The sequence below is a fragment of the Etheostoma cragini genome, chromosome 11 (genome assembly GCF_013103735.1).
Source record: "Etheostoma cragini isolate CJK2018 chromosome 11, CSU_Ecrag_1.0, whole genome shotgun sequence".
Classification (NCBI taxonomy): Eukaryota; Metazoa; Chordata; class Actinopteri; order Perciformes; family Percidae; genus Etheostoma; species Etheostoma cragini.
In genome coordinates this window covers 15,258,253-15,281,115 of record NC_048417.1, presented here as the reverse complement: position 1 = coordinate 15,281,115, position 22,863 = coordinate 15,258,253, and the positions used below count along the sequence as shown (strand labels likewise).

The window sequence follows — 22,863 nt, the reverse complement described above, 5'->3', positions numbered from 1 at the left end:
TGTGCAAACTTACCTCTGAATATGAAGGGTTTTCAAATGTGGTGCTTGGCATTAATTTTCGCTTGAAAAGGCTCCACTTTGACTCCTGCAAACAAGCACAAACATTGAGGTGGCATCACATTTAAAAAACAATGATAAGTTAGCTTAGTGTCATATGGACATACTGTATACTTGACTCACCTGTACAGGATTGGTGCTGACAGAAGACGTGTTCACAACGCCCACACGCTGATCTTCGCGATACGCCGGGTTCACAAACTTGTTCTCCAACTGTTCGCCACTCACATTAACAGTCACCTGATAAGAAGTAGGTTGCCATGTCAGTTTCATCAGCCGCGACGGTTGATCTTATTGGCTTAATTAATATTATTTTCTTTAATTTTAATTGTTTAATAAAATAATCAGGAGGTGCACGTACATCTATATATTCTCTGAAAGAGCTGGATAATAATTATCTCACAGATTTTTCTTGAATTCTACATGGGCATGACAATGTTTTGACCTTAAACCGTTTTACCAAGGACCTAAAGAAGTTGTCATGCCCATGTGGAATGAACAAAAAAAAACATTTATAAAAACACAGCGGTGTATGGGTATTTTACTAAAAAAACTAAAAAGAGATTATTTTCTATTGGAAGATGCTGAAATGATGATAGCAACTGAACCATGCGCAGTATGTGGTTTGCAACAAAGCTTTGTGTTTTCTTTAAAAAGTGTCAACTGCTGGAAGTCTTAGTTTATATGTGGGATTTATGTGGGACATAAAAATAATTCCTCATTCTATTATTAATAGTACCTGTGTGGCATGAATGACAGCAGGATCACCAGCTGCTCCAGGAGCTGTGGCGTATAACGGGTTCTCAAACGTGATTGGCTGCCTCCCAGCTTCCATGGCGAAATTATCGTCCTATAGGGATATCATTTGGATAAAATAGATTTTCACAGTCATTAAACCCACATTCATTTTTTTCCCAACTGCTGCTGACACAAGCAGTTCTAGAAGGAATGCTAATTGCACTAATGTACTAGGTAGTGAGTCAGAAACGCTGATGGTATACTTTAAGTGACTTAGGGAAAATATTAACTGCCAATTAGCATTCTTCAAGGACTCACCATCTGCATGGCTGTGTCAATGAAAGACACTCCAATGTGTGATGGTCCGAGATCAACATTATCACCCGAGCGAAACGTCACCCCATTCCCTGTGTCACCGGATTTCACCAGGCTGCTGAGGCTAGATAAAAACAAAACACTTCAATTTGAACTTTGATCTAAATTCTGCAGCATCAACTGCAGTACTGTATTCATTGGTAAGCACAAAACAACAGTGTCAAAAAGAGAATCAAAAACAAGAGCACCAAGATACCTGGGTAGTTTGGGCATGGAGGGGATGAAAGATCCTGTTCGTTTGTAGTTGAGGAAAACCCCAACAGCCAGAGCTCCAGTGATCAAGATGATAATAACTGCCAGTAAAACAGCCACAGCTACAGAAAAAGTAGAAAATATTGAGTTGTATGCATATTAGACACTTGCAATAATGTGCTGATATAAACATTCCTACTAAACTAGTCCTTAACTGTTCATGACCCATTAGTATTGCTAAACCATTAGAGAAGTTAAACAGTGATCAGTTGAAGTATAACATGGCTATTTATTAAGGAAATGTGTGATTTTGGCAAGTCGACATCTTTAGGAATTGCTGAGGTGTTTTTTGTAGAGCCAACAGATCATGATTGTTACTGTGCAGCAGGTCCCACATGTCAACCAGTGCATGTGTGGTGGACTCAAATTATATAGTTTAATTTTAGAATTAGTTTAGTCGACACTTCAAGTTAAAGCAGAGATAAAGTGTAGCGTAGATAAGGGGCGAATAACAGTACCTGTTCCTGCTGGAGCGCCCCTCGACTTCCCCATCTCACAATAGCTGCCCAGGTAACCGTATGGACATCTGCAGAAAGACATACTTTTTTCTTACATAGATAGACAACATCCTGGAGTATCTTTAGAAAAACTAGAATTTCAGGCATCACTGGATATGACTGATGGAGACTCAATCGATCAATTAACCAATCAACCGATCGCTGGTGTGACCAGCACCTACAACTAAACTCACTTGCACTTGGGCAGCCCGCCTTCATCAGTGTAGCAGGTTCCACCATTCATGCATCTACATGCAGGGGGCATTACAACGGGCGGCTCAATGGCTGCAGGAGCAAAAGCCAGGCATACACACAATCAACAACAAAACATTTTACAAATCCACACAGGATCAGCCAGGCACATATGAAGAATGGGTTAACTAATGCAAAGTGATGATGCAACACAGCAGCCAACACAAGAGTGCAGGCAGCAGATGCACTCAGGCTGTTGTTTACCTGCATCACATTCATTGGAGTCAAACTGCACCGGAGAGGACCCTTGAGGGCAGGCGCAGGTGTATCCACCAGGCCGGAGGAGACAGAGATGGCTGCACACATTCTTACATGGGTTGGGTACTGAAGAGGAAAAAAAACAAAGAATAACAGAGCAGGGATTTTATAATAGTATTGTGCACTGTGATTCTGAGGCATGGTTTGTGTTATCTATCTTATGTTGTTAGTCTGTAACTATTTGTCATTGCTGTCTTTCCTGGTCAGGAAAAATGGAAAAAACATTGTTACTCTCAATGAAGTTTTCCTTGTTAAATAAAGATTTGAAAATGACGTAACTGCTGATTACTAGCTCCTCTTCCCTTCTGTACTTTTAGTTTGAAGTGGGGAATATACTCAGAATGAAGTGTAAAACGCATAAGAAAACATAGTTATTTTTTGTTGCATAAATCCATTTATAATTTTTATTTTTTTCAAGAAACATACTGAGAAACCTTTCTTAATATGTTTTACAAGCCTTTTTACAGGCCACTACATTAGGCTTGAGTGTGTCAGCAATAACAAAACATCGCTTTATGTATACATGACATACAATAGCACAACTTTTTTTCTTTTTATATGAATATAAAGACAAAAAAGGTCAGTGTTCTAACCTGACTGGTTGTGTCGCTGCTCCTGGTAAATGCGGACTTGAGTGAGCCAGGGGTTGATGGTTAGAACTTTGACTTTATGTCCTTTCCCAAACTTGTGAGTCCTCCACACTTCACCTTTCTCTTTCGTTGTCCAGTACACGTGCCCCTCAAACACATCCAGACTGTAGGGATGGCCAATGTCTGAAAAAGAGAAAACACAGCACTTTCAATAACCGCTGCTGTTATTTGAATAACTTACTCTAAATATTAGTCCTGCCCATAAAACACGTCATATTTGTTTGTATGTTGTCATTGTTCTGACCTCCTGATATGACGATCTTCCTGTCTGTGCCGTCAGGCTTCATGGACTCAATGATGTTTTCTTTGGAGTCACACCAGTAGATCCTATTCCCATTCAGATAGTCCACAGCCAGTCCAGTAGGCCAGCCCAGGTCCTCCTCCCTCACCAGCACCTCTCTGTGCCGACCGTCCATCCACGCTGATTCTATTCTGGGTTTCCTGCCCCAGTCTGTCCAGTACATCATTCTGCCAACACAGAAATTATCACAGAGACAAAACATAATGTTTTTGTCCAGATACAAAACCTATTCCTACTGTAGGAATTAAGGATGCAGACAACATATTTGTTTACACCAAAGTTCTAAATCCTCTTACCCAATTGATGGGTTGACAACAATAGCAGCGGGCTGGTCCAGGTCTGTGTGGATCAACCACTTCCTGTACCGCCCATCTAGTTTGGCCACTTCAATTCGATTGGTGCCTGAATCTGTCCAGTAAATGTGCCTGTAAAAGGTTTTAAATACATACTGAGCAACTGAACAGAATTTAAAGCATCTTTTGCGAATGGTTATATCATAATCTTGGTGAATTACCCGCCAACCCAGTCCACAGCGATGCCGTCAGGATTAGAAATGTATCTCAGATTCAGATCCACTTCTTTCACTGGGTTGTTGCCGTGATCGTTAAATGTGGTCATGTAGGCGCGTTTGATAGAGCCAAACTGAGATCCCCGACCAAGAACTGTCCAGTACACGACACCTACAGCATCAGGGGATAAAGGTTATCCAAACTTTTATAATGGCTGTAGCTAACAACAACAACACACTTTAAAGGTTTACAGTAGAAGTCTTACTGAGTCCTTGTCCCTCTGGATCCCACAGGTAGTCTAAGGCTTGGATGTGCTCAGCGTTGTCCACATAATCTGAATACTGCTCAGAGGACAGGTTGAAACGACGGATGCGAATGTTGTCTGGCAAAAGCAGCACTGGTGGATTTCCTATACAAAAGTTAAGGTGAAAGAATTTGGCTTAACACACTATTGAAAGGGAACATTTGTAAAGAATCCTCTTCTGCGTGTGAATGTCTTACCCTGGGCAGCGCACTCAGTCCCATGCGGCTCACCAAAAGAGAGAAAGCCTTCAGCACAAAAACACTCATAGCTGCCCTTTGTGTTTTTGCACTCCTGAGGACAGGTGCCGTACACCTCACATTCATTCACATCTGTTTCCAATGCGGAATAAAATGAGAAAAAAAGAGAGAAAAACATAAATTGAATGAAAAAAACTACTTCTATGTCAAAAAATGGATTGAGTATGTGACAAGACTTTTTTTGTTTTTTGTTTTTTTTTCATTTTTTGGCGTTTACCTTCACAAATGTGTTTTTCTGTCGTTCTGGGCTTGTAGCCGGGCCTGCACGAACAGAGAATGCCTCCCTGCGTCAGGTCGGTACAGTTGTGTTCACAGATGTTGTTACTGCAGGTGTGTCCACTGCCATGGTCTGACAGGAGCAGATACAAAAAGCACACTAAATGTCGAACTAGACATATAGATAACTGTATAGTACTTAAAGCATGTTCTGTTTTTATTCTTGCACCAAAGTCAGGTACAGTCCAGTTGAAGTCGATATATAAATAATCAAAGGTGCATTATAGTGCATTTATGTCCAGTTAACTAACTACAAGTGGTCTGACCGTGTTAACTCAGTTGAAAAACTAGTTTTATTTATTTATCTAAATTGTAATACACTTGCAAGTTTGAAAATACATTTTTAATTTTTCAATCCTTCATAATTACTGTCATGCTCTTTGTTAATGTACTCACGGCAGCCAAGCTCATCCGACTGGTCTCCACAGTCATCATAATCATCACAGGCATACTGCAGAGGGATGCACTGTCCATTACTGCATTTGTACTCATCATCTGTACAGGGTCCATGAGTGGGACTTTGGCCTAGATGGTGAGAAACATATCAACTCAAGAGATGCTGTAGATGCATGTTCAAAAAAAGTAAAATAGAACCGGACATACATTTGAGTAGCTGTATAAGCTACTCACAGTTTTCCTGTCTCTCATCAGAGCCGTCACCACAGTCATCAACAGAGTTACACAGCTCGTGGCTGTAGATACAGCGGTTGTTGTCGCAGCGGAAACGGAACGGAGTCTCACACTGGATTTCCACTGTGGATGAACAAGAAAACATTCAACACATTCACTTACAAATATTGAGCCAATATTAAGTTTGCCAGGTTCTCGGCAAGAATCTAATAAGCTTGGGTTTTTATGAGTGTTGATGTCATTTCTTACAGCAGAGGTGAAGCTCCTCGTCTGAATTATCTCCACAGTCATTGTCTCCGTCACATTTCCAATGAGACTGGACACATACGTGGTTCTTGCACTCAAACAGGAAGGGCGCGCAGTATGTGCCGTTGGGAAAGCGGGTTGCTGAAAGTCAGTGATAAAAAAAGAACATGCATGCTACATTCACTTCTGTTAAAACTCTCTTTTTGTGACGGAGACGGTAATTATTACCAAAAAGTGAAAAACAATCAATGCTGGAGACTTACGACAAGACGTCTCATCTGTATAGTCTAGACAGTCGGCGTTGCCATCGCATTTGAAGCGCTCAGCGATACAGTGTCCACTGCCACACTGAAAGTAACCGGGATGACAAGTCCGCAACTCTGCAACACAGCCAAACCAGCACTATTACTTCACATTCAACTATACACCACTCATGCAAAAGGGGAGCACTAGCTCCTTTGTCACCCAAAATTCCCAAATTCTTTCCTTTATTTCTGCACTAGCTTCTTTGTCACCCAAAATTCCCAAATTCTTTCCTTTATTTCTACATTGGAAATTATTCTTGAATGTATACCATCTAGATTCTAGATGGTATACATTCAAGAGTTATTCTAGATTCTAGAATAACTTCTTGATGTGTGATGTTCAGTGAAACTTGAACTTCTAAAACAGTGTTCTGCCAGCACTGTAAGGAAGGAATTCCTCAGTTTCAGCAGAGTGAATAAACTACTTTTAAATAGATGACTATTGGTGGTCCTGTCTGTCTATGCTAAACGTGAAGTTGTTTTGCTTCTTTGTTTAGTGCAGCCCTCCGTTACTCACAAACAACCAGGCCAACAAAGAGCCTTCACTTACCACAGTCCCTTTCATCCGAGTTGTCCTCACAGTCGTTGTCATGGTCACAGACCCAACGGTCGGGAATGCAGCGCAGATTTTCACAACGATACTCGCTCTCTGTGCATGCGCGTGGAGCTGAGATAAAACACCAAAACAGAAAGTGTGAAGTCAAGCAAGTGCAGAAGTTAATTTTGTGTTTATTGAACTTCCATTACACAGACACATTCATCAGATGGATGTCAAAAGCTCGTGTGTGTCTTTCATTCAACTTTGACACATTTCTCAAACTTGGGTTGAAGAGTTTTTCAATGCTGTCTATTATTTTTCTCCTCCTCACACCCACAGTCACACAAGCTGGATGTGCAGCCGTTACTCTGCAGTGAGTTCATGAGTTCACTGGAGACAAACTCCCCTGGCATCAGCAGCAGAGCAACAAGGGGAGCGGTACCACCATGATTTAACCCCAGTCTCTGTTTCTCCTTTGATAAGCTACATTATCTCTATTAACTGGCATGTTCTCAGACATGTTTAAATTCTCCAGGGCAAAGGGTGACAGACTCTTTCACTCCCCCTTTTTGACACGCTGAGGACAGCCTGTTTTTCTAGCAACTGATAAGACTACCTCTTTCAGCAATCCGGCAGAAGTGTCGAGCCTCTTACAAATCCTCCCTGCTGTCTGATAAAAATGATTGCAGGGCTATTCTGCCATCAACACTCCCTTTTCATTTGGACAATTTACAGAAGCTGAGCTTACATCCTCAAGTAAACCTACTTAAAAGACACTTAAATGGCACCAAAACAATGTACCCAGCTTTTTCCCTGTTTGCACTCTCGTCAGTTCTCCAACTAAAAGCTCAAAGGCAGCTGAACTATGTAACTTCATCAGTAACAGTGAACAGCACTCACTGCAGCTGCGTTCGTCAGAGTTGTCCCCGCAGTCATCGTCCCCGTCACACCTCCATCTCAGCGGGATGCAGCGGTGGTTGTCACAGCGTAAGTCTCCATTAGGATCACAGGTCACTTCATCTGGGAAAGGAGCAGGGACATGAAACTAGTCATCCTTTTAAAGCATTATGCTCAACTAAGTACATTGTTTCTCCACGCTCTGTCTAACACCCTGAAGAACCTTGTTTCAATTTAAAAGGTTGGATGGACTTAGTGCGTCTGACACTGATTGATCACGTGACATCTGCATTCTTTTTGTATTTAGAGGATGAGGTTAGATTTGTAGATTTGTAGATTTGTACATAAGATATTTACCAACTTTATCTTTTACTTTTAGGGGTGGCCGTAGCTCAGTCTGTAGGGAGTTGGGGTGGGAACGGGAGAGGTTGCTGGTTCAAGTCCCCGTAAGAACCAAAGTACGGAGGGATAGTAGTAGCTGGAGAGATGCCAGTTCACCTCCTGGGCACTGCCAAGGTGCCCCCCCCTCCCCAACCGCTCAGGGCGCCTGATCAGCAGTCGAACCCTACTGCTTACTCTGACATCTGTCCATTAGTGCATGTAAAGGACCTGAGCATGTGTGTGTGTGAGTGTGTGTGTGTGTGTGTGTCTATTTCAGGCCTGTGTGTAGTGTGTTATAACAACAGAGTGTTAATTGGAATTACCCCATTTGGGCTCAATAAAAGACTATAAATTAATATTATAAATGATAAATTAATTATAAAATATTTTACCAGGTTAATCTAGCATGATGTTACATGAAAATACTTGGAAGAGAAAATACAATTAGGATCATACAAAATAAATTAACTAAATATTAAAATCACCTTCCAGTATAACAACAATTCAACAGCACTGCAAACTGCAGCCTCAAACAAACAAAGTTGAATAAACACCTCTCTAAAACATTTGCTTGTGGATTGGATCATTGCAGAGCTGTTGTATTAAACTGAATTTTCGATTTGTACCTTATTAACTGGCAACACAGTGTGTGTATTACAACCAGATTCACAGATTAAACAGCTCTCCTCCATTCGTTTGTTACCACAATGGCACCAACATGTGTCTATATATTAAACTTTGAGTGACACATTGAGGACTAAAAACTGAGAAAAGATGATGATCTTCCAGTAGACCAATAAAAGCAGACTATGCCTGGACATTTTTAGGCTATTAAGTAATGATGAAAATGTCAGTTTGAGATGAAACTCATTTTGTTTTTTAATTAAACTGCAACAATCAGAGAGGAGGAGGGCAGCGTGCCTAAGGCAGATGGGTGACCTCTATCCGTGCTAGTATGTGTCTGTAGAGGTTAAGACTGCAGGAGATGTGAAGCACAGACGGGAGAGGAGTGGAAGAAAGCTGGTCTGAGCCATCTCTACCACACAGCGCTAGGGGTCAAAGATAGCGCAGTGTAGGCTAGTCCTGCCCTCCTAGCCCTCCACCTGGCCCATCTGCTACATTCTTACAGAAAGATTAGCGTGGATCTTCGGTCCTGCGCCGGCATGGCACTAATGGAGCGGGGCCTCCGATAAGAGACGGGAGGGCCGCTGCAAGTGTGTTTGGATCGTAGCAAAGTACAAAGAGACTTGTGTGAACCCTGCCCCCACGCAAGGACAGAGCAACAACACACACACGTATACCTATATATACATATATATATGTAGAACTGTATTAGCGGACAGCTCATAAATCTGTGGTGCTCTTAGGGAGAGGCAAATGGTGGAGGAGGGTGAGTGGTGAAACCCTCTCCATCAGCACCTCCCAATACCTCACTGTGCAATGTCCAACAGGAGGCTGAGGTGTTGGCTAATTGCCCCTCACTCACTGCATAAACACATAGCCTTGTTTCCATGCTGTGAATGTATTAATCTTTTGAGACTTCTGATTCATCTTACTGCCAACGAATACATTCAACTTGATCTCCCTGGAAAAGTTTTTGTAAAGTTTTTTGGGGGGCTTTTTTCTTTTATTTCAGAGTGACAGTAGATAGACCGAAAAAGTGGGAGAGAGATGGGGGATGACACGCAGCAAAGGGCAGCAGGTCGGATTCGAACCCGCAGGGCAGCTGGAAAGGTCTCAGCTTACATGGGGCACTGGGTGAACCAGAGGCCGCCCCAGCACATCCAGTAATAACAAACAGTTTTCAGGTCACTGTGACGATGTAAACAGGATCTCAGTCCTGTCTCAAGGATGTCACAGACTCACCACAGCCCTGCTCATCACTGTTGTCCCTGCAGTCGTTGTGGCCGTTGCAAACAGACCACAGTGGCACACAGCGGTAGTTGGTCTTGCAGACAAACTCTGTGTGGTTGTCACATCGATATGCTGGTCCCACTGCGGAGAAAACACTACAGTTGTAAGTAAAGAAGACAAAGAGTGGTGTACTTTTATAAACATCAAAATACATGGATAATTAATGCCAAAAGGAGTTATAATGAAAAAGTAGTTCACAATTAAAGTAAGGCCCAGGAGCAGAGTAAAGAAAAAGTGTGTATTACTTACTACACTCCTCTAACGGTTCATCAGAGTTGTCACCACAATCATCATCAACATCACATTTCCAGTTCTGGGGGATGCAGCGTCCATTGCGGCACTTGAACTGTCCCGGGCGACAGGTCCTGGTGGAGCAGTGGGCAGGGTCCTCGTCAGACTGATCGCCACAGTCGTCCTCGCCGTCGCACTGCCATGACTCGGGGATACACCGCTTATTCGCACACTGCCACTGGTGGGTTTCACACTGGTGTGAAGCTGTAGTTTGTACATGAAGTCGTAAAAAATATCATAACAGAGACCCAAAGTGAGCCACAAAGAATACACTCCATTTTGAAGAAATGTGTAATAGCTATTAGAGAACACAACCCACCACACAGCACAGGGTCTTCATCTGAGCCATCGTGGCAGTCCTGGTTGCTGTTGCACAGGAAGTTCGGACTGGTGCAGTTTCCATCATTGCACTGAAACTGGCCGAGCCTGCAGTGGCGAGCCGGGCAGGTGGAAGGCTCGTCTGAGCCGTCTCTGCAGTCCCTCTGACCGTCACATTTCCACCAGATAGGAATGCATCTGTTGAAGCAGAGGCAGGGCAAAAAATGTTGCGCAAAGAGCTTCCCGTCTCTCTGTTTAACCAATCTGAACTAAGAACACTGATCAATAAACTACTTACAACTCTATGAAAGGCTGCAAAAATGTAAGTGGCCATAAAAAAGAAAATTCAGCTTGTGTAGCATTTGACATTACAATACGACATTACTTTTTTCACACAGTTATATTTATAAAAAAAGAATATTTGTAGCCCCTACTGACCCCATCACTGCACTGTGTGCACATTTTATCCTAACAGAAGGATTCTGATGGACTGAATTATGACACAAACAACAGAAAGCGCTGTTTTTCTATTGCAAAGAGAGCAAACAGACATTTACCGTATATTCCTGTGCTTTGAAATAAAAGATTATGGACGGAGGAAGTGAACACTACAGCCTTTGTAAGACTTTTTTTAAAGATTTTTTGGGGCTTTTTAATTTATTCGATAGTGACAGTGTAAAGACAGGAAAGTGGCAAGAGAGGGGACGAAGCGCAGCAAAGGGACACTGGTTGGATCAAAACCAGGGCCACTTTAAAGGAGTCAGTCTACATGGGGCGCAAACTCTACTGGAGAGGTTGCCCCCTGAAGTTTGAATTTTGATACGAACAAAAACTCTGGCATGAGATAACAACAACCTATCATCCTAACAGTGTCTTAATCTGTTTATGGTAGTAGTCCCACTAATGTCACAGTCAGTTCAACAATGAAAAGGCTGCACTTAAAAAAGATCCCAAGGGATACCACAAGAAGAAATCTTGACAAACCTTTCATTGTTAGCACATCTGTACTGGGTGCTAGTGCACATGGGAAGGCATCGGTTCACACCTCCTATTTGGACAGACAGGAAATGGTCCGGGCACTCACAGGTGTGTTCCCGCCCCCCATGACGGATCAAGCACAGGTGTGAGCAGCCTCCATTGTTCACCGTACAAGGATTGTTTCCTGTCAGAGGAAGAGTCGGTCAAACAATCTCAGTTCACCACAGCTGAGTAAATACAGGCCAGGTATTGTTCTGCTAGTAGCAATACCTAAATCAACTTAAAGAGGACTTAAGTTGTTGAGATAATAAACTAAAAGGTCTTGATCAGAAGATTTTTTAGATTCTAACTCACCAATAGGCTGTCTGTAGGGATGACACACATGGATGTCAAATGGTCTGTGAGTGGTGTTAACCAGGGCCTGACGACCAGAGCCGTCATATTTGTTGCCTTTCTCTACTGAGCGTGTGTTCCAGTCAGTCCAGTACACAAAGTCCTCGAACACAGTCAGGGCAAACGGGTGAGGCAAATCTCCATCATACACCGTGTGTCTGTGCTGACCATCCAAGTCTGAGTATCTGACAAAAGAAATAAAAGAGTTAAAACTTTTACTGTCTTTACTGTAGGGAAAAACAGTGCGATCAGTTTCTGACAAATGTACTTACTCTATGTAACTGAGATGGGCATCAGACCAGTAGAGCATGTCGTTAGTGTAGTCAATTGTGATCCCGTTGGGCCACTCTATCTTGGTGGTGATGATAGCTGCTTTGTTAGTTCCATCCATTCCAACACGACCTATAAAGGCTTTGTCTCCCCAGTCTGTCCAGTAAACATATCTAACAGGGAGCCAAGAAAGTTACTTTAGATCACATCATATCTACATATATCTGAAAAAAGAGAATATATACTTCGGAACAATAATGTTTCACTCATTTTCACTCAGTATCAGAAAAAGCCATACTGAATAATTGTTTTGAGTATTTTCTGACAAGGATGCCTCAAATTTTTGAAAAATTGTGAATGAAAATGACTACTTAAACCCCTTAAAAAATGAACGTTTTATTTCAGCGTAATAAAGCCTCAGCGTAACCTGAACAGTCTTACAGGTCTATAAGCATTCAACAATTACCAATAATAAATTAATGAAAGAATTATTTTCTTGGGTTTAAATGGAGCTCATTTACTATAATTAACTAAATCCTTATTTAAAAAATATTTTCAAAACGTCTGTCTATTATGTCCCTATTTTCCCTTAGTAACAAATTAAATTACAGAAACATAAAATAAGGACAATAAAATGTTACAATATAAACTTGAAATTAGAATGCTCAAATTGCATAATAATTTTGCCTATAAAACATTAAATTCCGCAATTTCTTTCACTGCACTTTCTTTCAGACTATCCACTATCATATCCACTGATACCAACATGTTGGGCAATATTAGCCTCCAAGGCAATGCTACTGCCCCTACTGACATATAGATAATGCTCTATCATGAGATACAGTAAGATGCATAATTCCTCCATGTGCCTTGCTTGTGCCTGACTTACCCATATTTGGGATGCAACACAATGGCTCTGGGGTTTTCAAAGCAGTAGCTGTTATTGACATCAACGCAGTGTTCAGCCAGTTTCTTCACAAATCGACCATCCAGTTCAGACACTTTGAGACAATCCAAAAAGCTGTCCACCCAGTAGAGTTTTCTGGCTATCCAGTCGACCGCAAGGCCCTCCCCATGTAGAACTCCATTGACCACCACCTCTCTGTTACTGCCATTGAAGGACATCCTCTCAATCACCCTGCGGCTCACATCAATCCAATAAAGACGCTTGTCTACACGATCAAAGTCCATGGCCACCACACTGGTCAGGCCCTGCAGGATCAGAGAGTAGGCCTGTCCGTCTGTTGATAGGTTCCTAAGGTAATACCGATTGCTGAAGATGAGGTAGGGTGAGATGTTGCTGTTCTGACGGCAGCTGTGGCCGTCCGGCTCTCGGAGGAATCCCGGGGCACACTTGCACACGTAGGAGCCAACGGTGTTTTCGCAGACCTGGCTGCACACACTCGGTGTCTCTGCACACTCATCGATGTCGTCACATGTTTTGCTGTCAGACATGAGGCGGTAGCCAGGGCGACAGGTGCAGATGAAGCTGGTGGGTGTGTCGGTGCAATTGTGATCACAGTGATGGATGGATGGGTCTGTGCATTCATTGACACCTGCAGTCAAAGAATATTAACAAAGCCATTAAAGTAATCAGCAAAGAAAGTACTTTTGTCCTTTCTAATCTAATCAAGAAGAGAGGAAACAAAGATTACAAGCTGTATGTTTTGTCTTGTCGGAAAAAAATGTTGTTTAATCTATACAGTGGCTTATCATTCTTACCTTCACTATAAATATGAGATAACTGGACATAATCAAAATCGCAGTATTTTAATTACCACAGACAACACAGAATCTCCTTAGTCATTTGCTATACATAATGTAACCACAGCATTTAATATGATTGCAGAAAACCTAATTGTCCTATCATCTGGTTGTTGACCATTTGTGGTTTGTGTCTTTCCCATATCGCCTCAAGCACTTCTTTGACATCTCCCCTAGAGGGAGCATGCGCCATCTACAGGAACCCAAATGCAGACAAACATTGAAGAACCTGAAATGCTAAAAGTATGTTATTGACAGCGAAATTGCTTGAACTATTCTGTAAATCTCTTCACACTCACCGCATCCCTTCTCATCGCTGTTGTCAGAACAGTCATCGTTCCTGTCGCACACCTGGTTCAGGGAGATACAGTGTCCATTGTCACATCTGAACTCTCCAGGGGGGCAGGTAGGTGCTGGTGTGTGGCACATGTGCTCCAGCTCATCAGACTCATCCCCGCAGTCATTGTCGCCATCGCAGACAAAGTCATGGGACACACAGCGGCCGTTCTGGCAGGTGAACTGGTGTTGCTGACATGGCTGATAGATGCAACTCTGCTCGTCACTGCTGTCCCCGCAGTCATTACGTCGGTCACACCTAATTTTAGAAGACAGGTCACAAAAGATGAACTCGCATTGCTGGACAGACTGATTACAGATAGCATTTGCGATATTTAAAAAAAAATTAATTTATCCAACCTATAGGAGCTGCGTATGCAGAGGCCATTGCTACAAGTGAACTCATTGATGCCACAGGATCTGCGTGAGCAGTTTTGATGTTCATCTAATGCATCTGCACAGTCAGCATCTCCATCGCACACCCAGTCAAGTGGAATGCATTTCCGCTGGGGTGGTTGGTTGTTCACACAGGTGAACTCTGCACTCGAACATGTGCGATTGCCTGGGAGAAGGAAAAAAATCAGGCAGGGGGATTTACGAGAAGTAGAATAATGATGTTGATGACCCAACGTCAACCTGCATTTTTGGAAAGCCAAACATTCCAAACTGTATTTCAAAACACGCAGCCATGACTTCAAATTCTTTATCCATCGTGATTGATCCACATTGTTTGAAGGGAGTCTCCTACAGAGGCTCAGGCAGTGCTGAAGTTTTTAGCTTCAGGCATCTTATTGTTGGAGCAGACATTGGTGAGACATAAGAGTCTTGATCCACCCTGAGCCAGGAAGCCAGAGAAAGGAGACATGCACAAAGTAACGAGTGAGGCAGGAGAAATCAGGAATGTCAACTCCTTGGACTGGAGACCTTCTACAGGAGATGGCTGGCACTGACAGCCAGTGTCTCCCACACAACACTCCCCCGGTATCCTAATCCATCAGCATCCTGAATGATGTGAGGGTATGGGAAGCAGGAGGGGGCAAAGTGGAAAAGTGAAGGGGAACAAGAGGAGATGAAGTGGGAAGATGCCAAAAAGGATGAAGAAGAGGACAAAGAGAAAGAAAAAGTGGGAAGAGGGAAAGTAGAGGTAATGAAAGGATGCATACCACAATCATGCCTCTGGTCTTCATCACTCATATCGCCACAGTCATTGTCCCCATCACAGATCCAGGATGAGGCAATGCACCTGCCATCATCGCAGCGAAACTGATCTGGGTTGCATGTTCTGACCAGTGTGACTGCAGAGACAAATCACATCACATTTAACATGTAGATAACACATTACTGTTTTATTATCGCCTGCCAAATCATTTAAATTCAATATAAATTATTTTCCCTTTTTTTGTGATATTCTCAGGTACTTCCCCCTCTGCTTTTCTACTAATAAGCAAGGCACATTACAACACTGGCAAAGCTTTCAAAATACTCATGGCAAGTCCACATTCCCATGCATGGTGAGCTATCTAAACAAAAGCCAAATTGAGGCTCTGTAACCCCTGGTGGACAAAGGGAGGGGGAGGTGCTGTTTGTCAGAGGACACTGAGGGGTATCACCACAGAGGAATGCAGCAAACAATAGGAGGCCTGACTGACCACATCGTCAACAAAGAAATACACCCCTGACTCACACTCTGCGCTACATCACTCACAGCACTCTCTCACAGCAGCACACAGATGAAGATTGGCGGACAGACACACACACACAATAACCGAGCAGCTGATAATAGGGCGGGGGCAGACGCACAAAGCCAACAGGCCCGTTTTTGGGGGTTGAGAGAGTTGTGTGACACTCACTGCAGGACAGGGGTTCATCAGAGCTGTCTATGCAGTCAGCCCCTCCGTCACAGTACCAGTGGGCGGGGATGCAGCGCCCGCTGGAGCAACGGAACTCGCTCTGGGAACATGTAGATGTTGCTATGTAGAAGACGAAGAAAGGCATGAAATCAATTGGAGGACTTGTCAGGGTGGGAATTTTGGCATGATGATGAGGGGGGGATAAACCTTGTCTGTTTCTTACTTTATATCCTTTTACTAAAAAACTTAGGTGGATTCCTTGAACCTATAGAGTGTTTTTCAAAATGAGTTCCTATTTGCCAACTAGTGCACTAAATACATATTTTAAAACATTTTTATTGGATAAAAACTTTCATTTTAATTAGAATTCAGCCATTATTCATGTTATTAATTACAACCGTGAAAAAGGCCTATTCAAGCCGTTAACAGAGCAACAAAAATATGAATCTGTTAATTATTTGTTTTAATCCTAAAACTGACTCACCACAGTGTGTAGGACTCTCGTCGCTCATATCCCCACAGTCGTTGTCTCCATCACACAGGTATGAACGTGGGATGCAGATGTTGGTAGACTGACATTTCGTGTGCTCTGGCTGACAGGTTCTCTCCGCTAAGATAATCAGAAATTAGAACTGATATTTGTTATAAGTAATAACCAATTTACCTTTGTTGGATTTCTGTGGCAAATTTAGGATACTTACGGCAGTTAAGTTCATCAGTTGTGCCGTTGTCATAGCAGTTGTTGATGCCGTTGCAAACGTAGTCTTTTGCGATACAGCGGCCATTGTTGCAGTTGAACTCTGTGTTGGGGTCACACGGCCTGAACAGACAGCTGATCTCGTCACTGTTGTCTCCACAGTCGTCATAGTGGTCGCAGCGGTAGTGGTAGGGCACACATCGCCCATTGCCACAAGTAAACACTGTAGGCTCACAGGTGTGGAAGGCTGCCAATCATAATCAAGAACATGTCAGAGCTCTGGCCAATGGAGAGGTCTGAATACACATGCATTGGAAGTTCATTTTACCTGACAGGTCAATAAAGGATGACAATAGCTGTGAGGCTGCATGCAAAGATACAAGCATATTGATTTATTTGTTAGTGTTCATTTTTTTTAAGACCTAGGAAATGTAATTATGAAGTGCAAACACCATACACACCAACATAGTTGAAGTCAGGTTTTGCCCCTAAGAAAGAATGTTGTTAAAGCAGAAACACATAACTTGTTAGTATTAGCAAAAGTAAAAGATATAGAATTGCATTTAATAGATGAGAGAGCTCTAATTTACTCATGCAGGAGGTGCAAGGGGAGGACCACTACGACTAATCATCAACAGTGAGATTTTATATGATTAAAAGAAACACACAACAATGCAACAAAATTAATTCAAGCCCTTTTATGAACACCCTACCACAGATTCTCTCCAACTCATCGCTGCCATCTCCACAGTCGTTGTCATTGTCACATTTCCACTGGGCACGAATACAGCGGCCATTCATACAGGTAAACTGGCCGGGCTGGCAGCGAGTCCCATTATCAGGGATACAGTGCTTGCTGTCAGCCAGGTACCAGCGGCCCTCTGATGGACACTGACACTCAGCTCCGTTGGGTCCTAACAAAATACAATTGCAGTTCACGCATTTAGGTAGGGTTTTCAACTACTGAACTAAAAAAAAAGGGACAGCAGGAAACAGCTTGTACCTGGTGTGCAGATGTGGCTGCAGCCTCCATTAAACTGCTGACATGGACTATCACACTGCTGCTGCTTTCTGCTGGCCAGAGCATGGATATCCATTGGCCGAGATGGCAGGTTCTGAATCATGACCCTCAGGTCAGAACCATCGTGTTTGTTGGCCCGATAGATGCTGCGTGTGTTCCAGTCAGTCCAATAGATGAACTGGCCGAACATGGTCATAGCAAAGGGGTAGATGGCTGTGCTGACGATGACTTCTCGATTGAACCCCGTGAGAGAGGATCGCTCAATCTTCTGTCTGATGGCAGAGAAAAATAATGATAATAGCAGCAGTTTGACACGGTAATAAAAACAAGTTTGTATATATTTCAGCAGTGGAATTTTTCAGATCTTACAAGCTGGCGTCTGCCCAATAGAGTCTCTCTTCTTCATAGTCCAGGGTCAGTCCATTGGGCCACACAAGACTATTGTTCACAATCTCTGTTCTGAAGTTTCCACCCAAGGTAGCACGTTCAATCTTTGCATGGGTTCCCCAGTCTGTCCAATACATGTAACTGTAGAACATGGAAGGTTTTAAATCTCAGTTTAATCTAATGAACAAAGAGAGTGTCTTGTGATCTGTCTTACCCCCTGCAGGGATCTAACATGATAGCCCTTGGCCTGGACACATGGGCAATAATTGTCCTTTGAGAGCCATCCACAGACATGGAGCTGATGCTCTGGTTGACATAGTCACTATAGTAAACTCTTCTGTTTATCCAGTCAAAAGCAATGCCATCAGGAGCCCCCAGATCTGTCCAAACACAGGGAACAAAGGAACATCAGCAATACCTTTGGTATCCATTCCTACATAAATAAATAAAAATCCATCAGAATTAAATAAAAGTGTATGTTGCAGAGTAGGGACGTGCCAAACCTACCTGAAGCTATTACTACAGGGGCTGAGGTGGAAGTGGACAGGCTGATGTAGCTGATCTTGCTTGCTCCTGCGCCTGAGCTCTGTGTAAAGTAGATCCTCCTGTCTGTGAGGTCAAAATCCAGTGCCACTGAGGTACGTGGGACATTGACTACAGGGAAGGGCAACGCATGGTCCTCGGGGTTGAGGCGCAAGCTGCGCACGGTGCTCTCAGTCGTGTAGATTAGATAATCATCCCTTGATACCACACAGCTCTTGTTATCTACTGCGAGATTTCCAAAAGCGCAGCTGCATTTTTTGTTCTGGTTACCTGTGCCAGAACCTGGGAGGGCGAAGCAGAAGTGGGCACAGCCTCCATTAGCTTCTATACAGGGGTTGTAGTTAAGCTGCTGGACAGTGGCAGGCTGGGTGTGTTGGTCAAAGACGGTAACGTCCCTCAGCATGTTGATGTTGTCTCTGATGACAGCAGGCTGCTCTGTGCTGCCAGGCTGTTTGCTTGCTTGGAACACCTTCTTGAGGTTTCTGTCCACCCAAATGATACTACTCTCAAACACTGCAATTCCATAAGGAGTTGGGTAGCGGCTGCCATACCTGACTATCTCTGTCTCCCCTCCTTGAGGGTTGACTCGGGCTATCATATCCAGGGAATCATCTACCCAGTACACATAGCCAGTTTGCCAATCCAGAGCGAGACCTCGAGGAGTAATAATCCCTGATGACACTAAAATTGTGCGGTTGGTGCCATCCAAGAGTGCTCGCTCAATTTTGGGATTCTGACCATAGTCAGCCCAGAACAAGAATCTGTTTATGGGGTCCACCACAATGTGACGTGGCATGTCCACCTGGGTCTTCAGCAGCACCCTGCGGAAAGTGGTATTCAGGCGGAGCACCTCCACATATGTCTCAGTTAGGAAGGCGTTGGTAAAATACAGGTTCCCTGTTGAAAGAACGTAGTAAGCTCAGTGTTCAATTTTGCATCATATATTTGTAAGACTTGGGAGCATCAGTCACAAACTGTTAAGTATGACAGGTCACAATTCAAGTACAAATTTTACTAGCTGACATTATGATGGTGTTATTCATTTTCAACAGATTCTCAGTTATGCCTTCAGTTATAATGATGCAATTATAAGTGAGTAACAAGGAAACTGTCTGTAGCTGTCTCTGTTTTTCCAAAACAAGATAATTAAATCATCTTTCCATGTCATCTGTGTGGGACTGATCATCTTGTTATGTGAGTCTGTCATTATGATAAAGCTTCTTAACTTTGACTCTAGCGGGCAGCCTGAAAATTCAAACAACAGAATTTCTTTTGGTTTTTAGGTTTGCATAAACGGATTTAGAGTAGTGTATTTAGTCAGATAAAATATCAACTATTCTACGCTGTGGGAAAATTAGATGTTGCAGTTGCAAATGTAATATGATTCAGCAAGGTAAAAGGTACTGAATATGAACACAGAATTAGAATATAAAAAAAAACACAAGTGGTAGAAATGTGGAACAGTTAACCAAAAACACATGGAAATAGCTCACTACTCTAAATTATACATACTGTAGACTATATACGCTTACCAGCTTTTTTAACAGAGAGGAAAACAACAGCAAGTGTAATTGTCTACAATATATTCTACAATATAAGGGTAGTATGCTTTCATGGTGGCAAACATAATCTGCATAAATTTTGGATCCAACACCTCCAACAGAAAGTGACTGAGATCCTCTTGAATGGATGTATATCCAAGATCTTAAAACACATTTGTGAGCTGGCACAATAGCTTACCTGCAGCCCAGTCCACAGCAATGCCTCGTATCCCGTTGCGTCCTATTCCAGATGTTACTACACTATGTAATCCAGAGCCATCCGGCTTGATCCGTCTGACCCCGTTTTGTGTGGCCACAGTGCTGCTGAAGTCACACCAGTAGATGAAACCAGAAGCCATGTGTACATCAATGTGTAAAGCATTACGGCCTGTAGGAGGATAACCCGATCATTATTGTTACTTCAGAAGCAAGAACCATATCATAAACATTTGATATTCAGTTACTATGTCAGTTATTCAATTTTTTAGGCGGGGGAGAAGTAATGGCAAATGTGGATATAACACATGCCTTTGGTGTGTGAGACTCAGGTTCGATTCCCACTAAATTACATCAACCAATGAGTCCCCCTGAGCAAGATACGTGCTCCAGAGGTGTGGGACCTCTGATATATACCAATTGTAAGTCCCTTTGGATAAAAGCGACAGCTAAATGACATGTAATGTAATGTATTACTCCACCTAAACTCAACTTGTATTTGCTCAACATTTAAAAAAAAAAAGCTCAAATAAATGTATCCTATGCAGCATGCAGTACAGTAGTTGGTGATTTATTAGAATCACTGACCTCTCCCAGCCACAGGCACCATGGCCTCAGAATGGTCTGCCCCTTCCAGACTGAAGCCTTTGATTGCAGACAGAGTGGAGATGACAACATAGGACTGGTAAGGAGTGCAGGTCCTGTTGTCAGCATTAAGTTTAAAACCTGTGGCGCATGCACAGGTAAACAGACCTTGCGTCCGAGGCAGGCAAAGCTGCTCACACACTCCCATATTGTTGGTGCAGCCATTAGAGGTACCTGCAGAGGCTTAGTTTGTGGAGAGAATACAGTATGATGAACAAAGGCAAAAGCAACAACAAGCCAAAGTGATGTTGTCTCCTTGTGTTACTCACTTTCTCGATAATGCACTTTCAGAACTCTGAGTCCAGAAACATTGTCTCGCAGCACAACCCTGTTGGCCCCCGTGGATTTGTCCACACGCTCTATGACCTCAAAGTTGCGGTCAGTGAAATAGAGGTAGTTTTGATAGACAGCCACACCCCAGGGGTGAGAAAGGCCTGTTACTATGGTGATGCGGTTACTCCCATCTGGGTCCCCACGCTCAATCTGTGGAGATCACATGCAAGACAAGCATACAAACGTAGTATGTTCATTTTGTACAATTACCAAGTTAAGCATAAAGTTGTATACATTTGAGAACCTTATAGAATGAACAAATGGTGACTCCTGAGAGCTAAGAGAGCTAAGACCCACCATGCCAGTGCTTGTAACAGCCCAGTACAACTTGTTGTCTTGGATGTCCACAGTGATAAACTCAATGTGATCTAGGTTGTTGATGAACAAGGTGACAGGGTTTAAGCCATCCATGTCTGCAGACGCCACCTTGGCAGGGATGCCGCTCTCTGTTCCCTGGTCTGTCCAGTACAGTTTGCTTAGAGGACATTCAAGAATGGAGGTTAGAGTTTGGTTCTCGAACATTTACAAAACAGTCATGGATCTCTATGCTTATTGCTTTTTAATAGCCTTGCGTACACTTTATAGTCAAACCAAACCGAGATACAAATTGTTGCTGTTAGGTGAAAACCTTTCATCTCCAAAATATTAACTTTTTAGGAATTTATCAGCTTTTCTAATTTCCTTCATTGGATTATCAACGCTTTTTATTGAGGTAGAAATGTCTCTCAACACACAGAGGACCAGTTCATTTGTGAGGTCTTTCAAGACTGATTTTGGTCATGTAACTGAAAATCAGAGTTGAGAGCAATGTATTAATTTTAGAGTGAGAAGGGATGGCTTTGAAATGTCTTTATTGTTTGCTGAAAGTACTCTATTGTACGTTTCTATGGTTTGAGTGTGCAGTCTGGTATTCAGTAACACTGGTTTGAGTTCTCTCTAGAGGCAGAACAGATGGCGATGAGGTGGCTGTTTGAGCTCAGTAGCTGTGGGGATGAGTGGCTGTGCCAGGACTGTGTTAAATGGGGCTTACCCACGTGCTGGGTCCACTGCGATGCCAACAGGACTGCCAGCGCCAGTTGGAGAGCCGTTATTTGTGATGAGAGTTTTCCTGTACTGTACCTCCCCTCTCAACTTCAAAACCTGGCCGAACACAAGCACAAACAAGTTAACCTTTTGTACAACAAAAATGTGTTGTGACACTGCCCTTACACTCATTTTCTGTTTTCCCATTAAGAATGTAATTACACAAAAATATCAATCTTAGTTTAAGTCAGTAATGATAAAAAAACAAAACAATAACCGGACAAAGTATTATTTGTCTTACCTCAATAGACTGTGTAGCTGGATTAGTGTAGTACAGGTTCTCTGTTATCCAGTCCAAGGCAAGGCCAACAGGGGAGCCAAGGATGGCCGCAGGGGCAAACTCTGTCCTGTTAGTACCATCTGACTTCACCCGGTGGATCGCACCCTGGATTACAAAGGAAGACAGATTAACATCACCCACTGCTGAGTGAGTTGAGTGAATCTTGTGTTGCGTTTCCCAGCATGTTTTAACTGAATTTTTATTGTGTATTTTTTACAATTAACTATTATCTCAAAGTTGTCTTTGGAGGACACTCAAGTCCTGAACTGAACTGTGACAA

At 42.8% G+C, this 22,863-nt stretch overlaps 1 protein-coding gene across 4 annotated transcripts in view; it reads right to left on the bottom strand.

Moving 5' to 3' along the window:
• The window catches only part of lrp2a (low density lipoprotein receptor-related protein 2a), a 46,888-nt gene that overhangs the window by 942 nt on the left and 23,083 nt on the right, over positions 1-22,863 (bottom strand). For 2 of the 4 annotated variants that reach the window (XM_034884791.1, XM_034884794.1), the window contains 47 exons: positions 22,545-22,688; positions 22,251-22,360; positions 21,518-21,695; positions 21,157-21,370; positions 20,831-21,070; positions 20,226-20,414; positions 18,450-19,382; positions 18,157-18,322; positions 17,925-18,083; positions 17,538-17,827; positions 17,248-17,448; positions 16,996-17,022; positions 16,863-16,898; positions 16,539-16,781; positions 16,322-16,447; positions 15,838-15,957; positions 15,151-15,282; positions 14,348-14,549; positions 13,951-14,246; positions 12,777-13,443; positions 11,890-12,060; positions 11,579-11,802; positions 11,231-11,408; positions 10,248-10,444; positions 9,887-10,132; positions 9,590-9,718; positions 7,346-7,465; positions 6,458-6,574; positions 5,866-5,982; positions 5,606-5,743; positions 5,357-5,479; positions 5,123-5,251; positions 4,668-4,799; positions 4,391-4,522; positions 4,155-4,298; positions 3,895-4,060; positions 3,677-3,805; positions 3,324-3,547; positions 3,023-3,202; positions 2,376-2,495; positions 2,114-2,204; positions 1,881-1,948; positions 1,367-1,484; positions 1,114-1,234; positions 797-907; positions 181-297; positions 14-85 (listed from right to left, as the gene is read on the bottom strand). In XM_034884791.1, the coding sequence (XP_034740682.1) occupies positions 14-85; positions 181-297; positions 797-907; positions 1,114-1,234; positions 1,367-1,484; positions 1,881-1,948; positions 2,114-2,204; positions 2,376-2,495; positions 3,023-3,202; positions 3,324-3,547; positions 3,677-3,805; positions 3,895-4,060; positions 4,155-4,298; positions 4,391-4,522; positions 4,668-4,799; positions 5,123-5,251; positions 5,357-5,479; positions 5,606-5,743; positions 5,866-5,982; positions 6,458-6,574; positions 7,346-7,465; positions 9,590-9,718; positions 9,887-10,132; positions 10,248-10,444; positions 11,231-11,408; positions 11,579-11,802; positions 11,890-12,060; positions 12,777-13,443; positions 13,951-14,246; positions 14,348-14,549; positions 15,151-15,282; positions 15,838-15,957; positions 16,322-16,447; positions 16,539-16,781; positions 16,863-16,898; positions 16,996-17,022; positions 17,248-17,448; positions 17,538-17,827; positions 17,925-18,083; positions 18,157-18,322; positions 18,450-19,382; positions 20,226-20,414; positions 20,831-21,070; positions 21,157-21,370; positions 21,518-21,695; positions 22,251-22,360; positions 22,545-22,688 (8,487 nt within the window). The remainder of the gene's footprint in view (positions 1-13; positions 86-180; positions 298-796; positions 908-1,113; positions 1,235-1,366; positions 1,485-1,880; positions 1,949-2,113; positions 2,205-2,375; positions 2,496-3,022; positions 3,203-3,323; positions 3,548-3,676; positions 3,806-3,894; positions 4,061-4,154; positions 4,299-4,390; positions 4,523-4,667; positions 4,800-5,122; positions 5,252-5,356; positions 5,480-5,605; positions 5,744-5,865; positions 5,983-6,457; positions 6,575-7,345; positions 7,466-9,589; positions 9,719-9,886; positions 10,133-10,247; positions 10,445-11,230; positions 11,409-11,578; positions 11,803-11,889; positions 12,061-12,776; positions 13,444-13,950; positions 14,247-14,347; positions 14,550-15,150; positions 15,283-15,837; positions 15,958-16,321; positions 16,448-16,538; positions 16,782-16,862; positions 16,899-16,995; positions 17,023-17,247; positions 17,449-17,537; positions 17,828-17,924; positions 18,084-18,156; positions 18,323-18,449; positions 19,383-20,225; positions 20,415-20,830; positions 21,071-21,156; positions 21,371-21,517; positions 21,696-22,250; positions 22,361-22,544; positions 22,689-22,863) is intronic. The other 2 variants (XM_034884792.1, XM_034884793.1) reach the window with 1 other exon arrangement.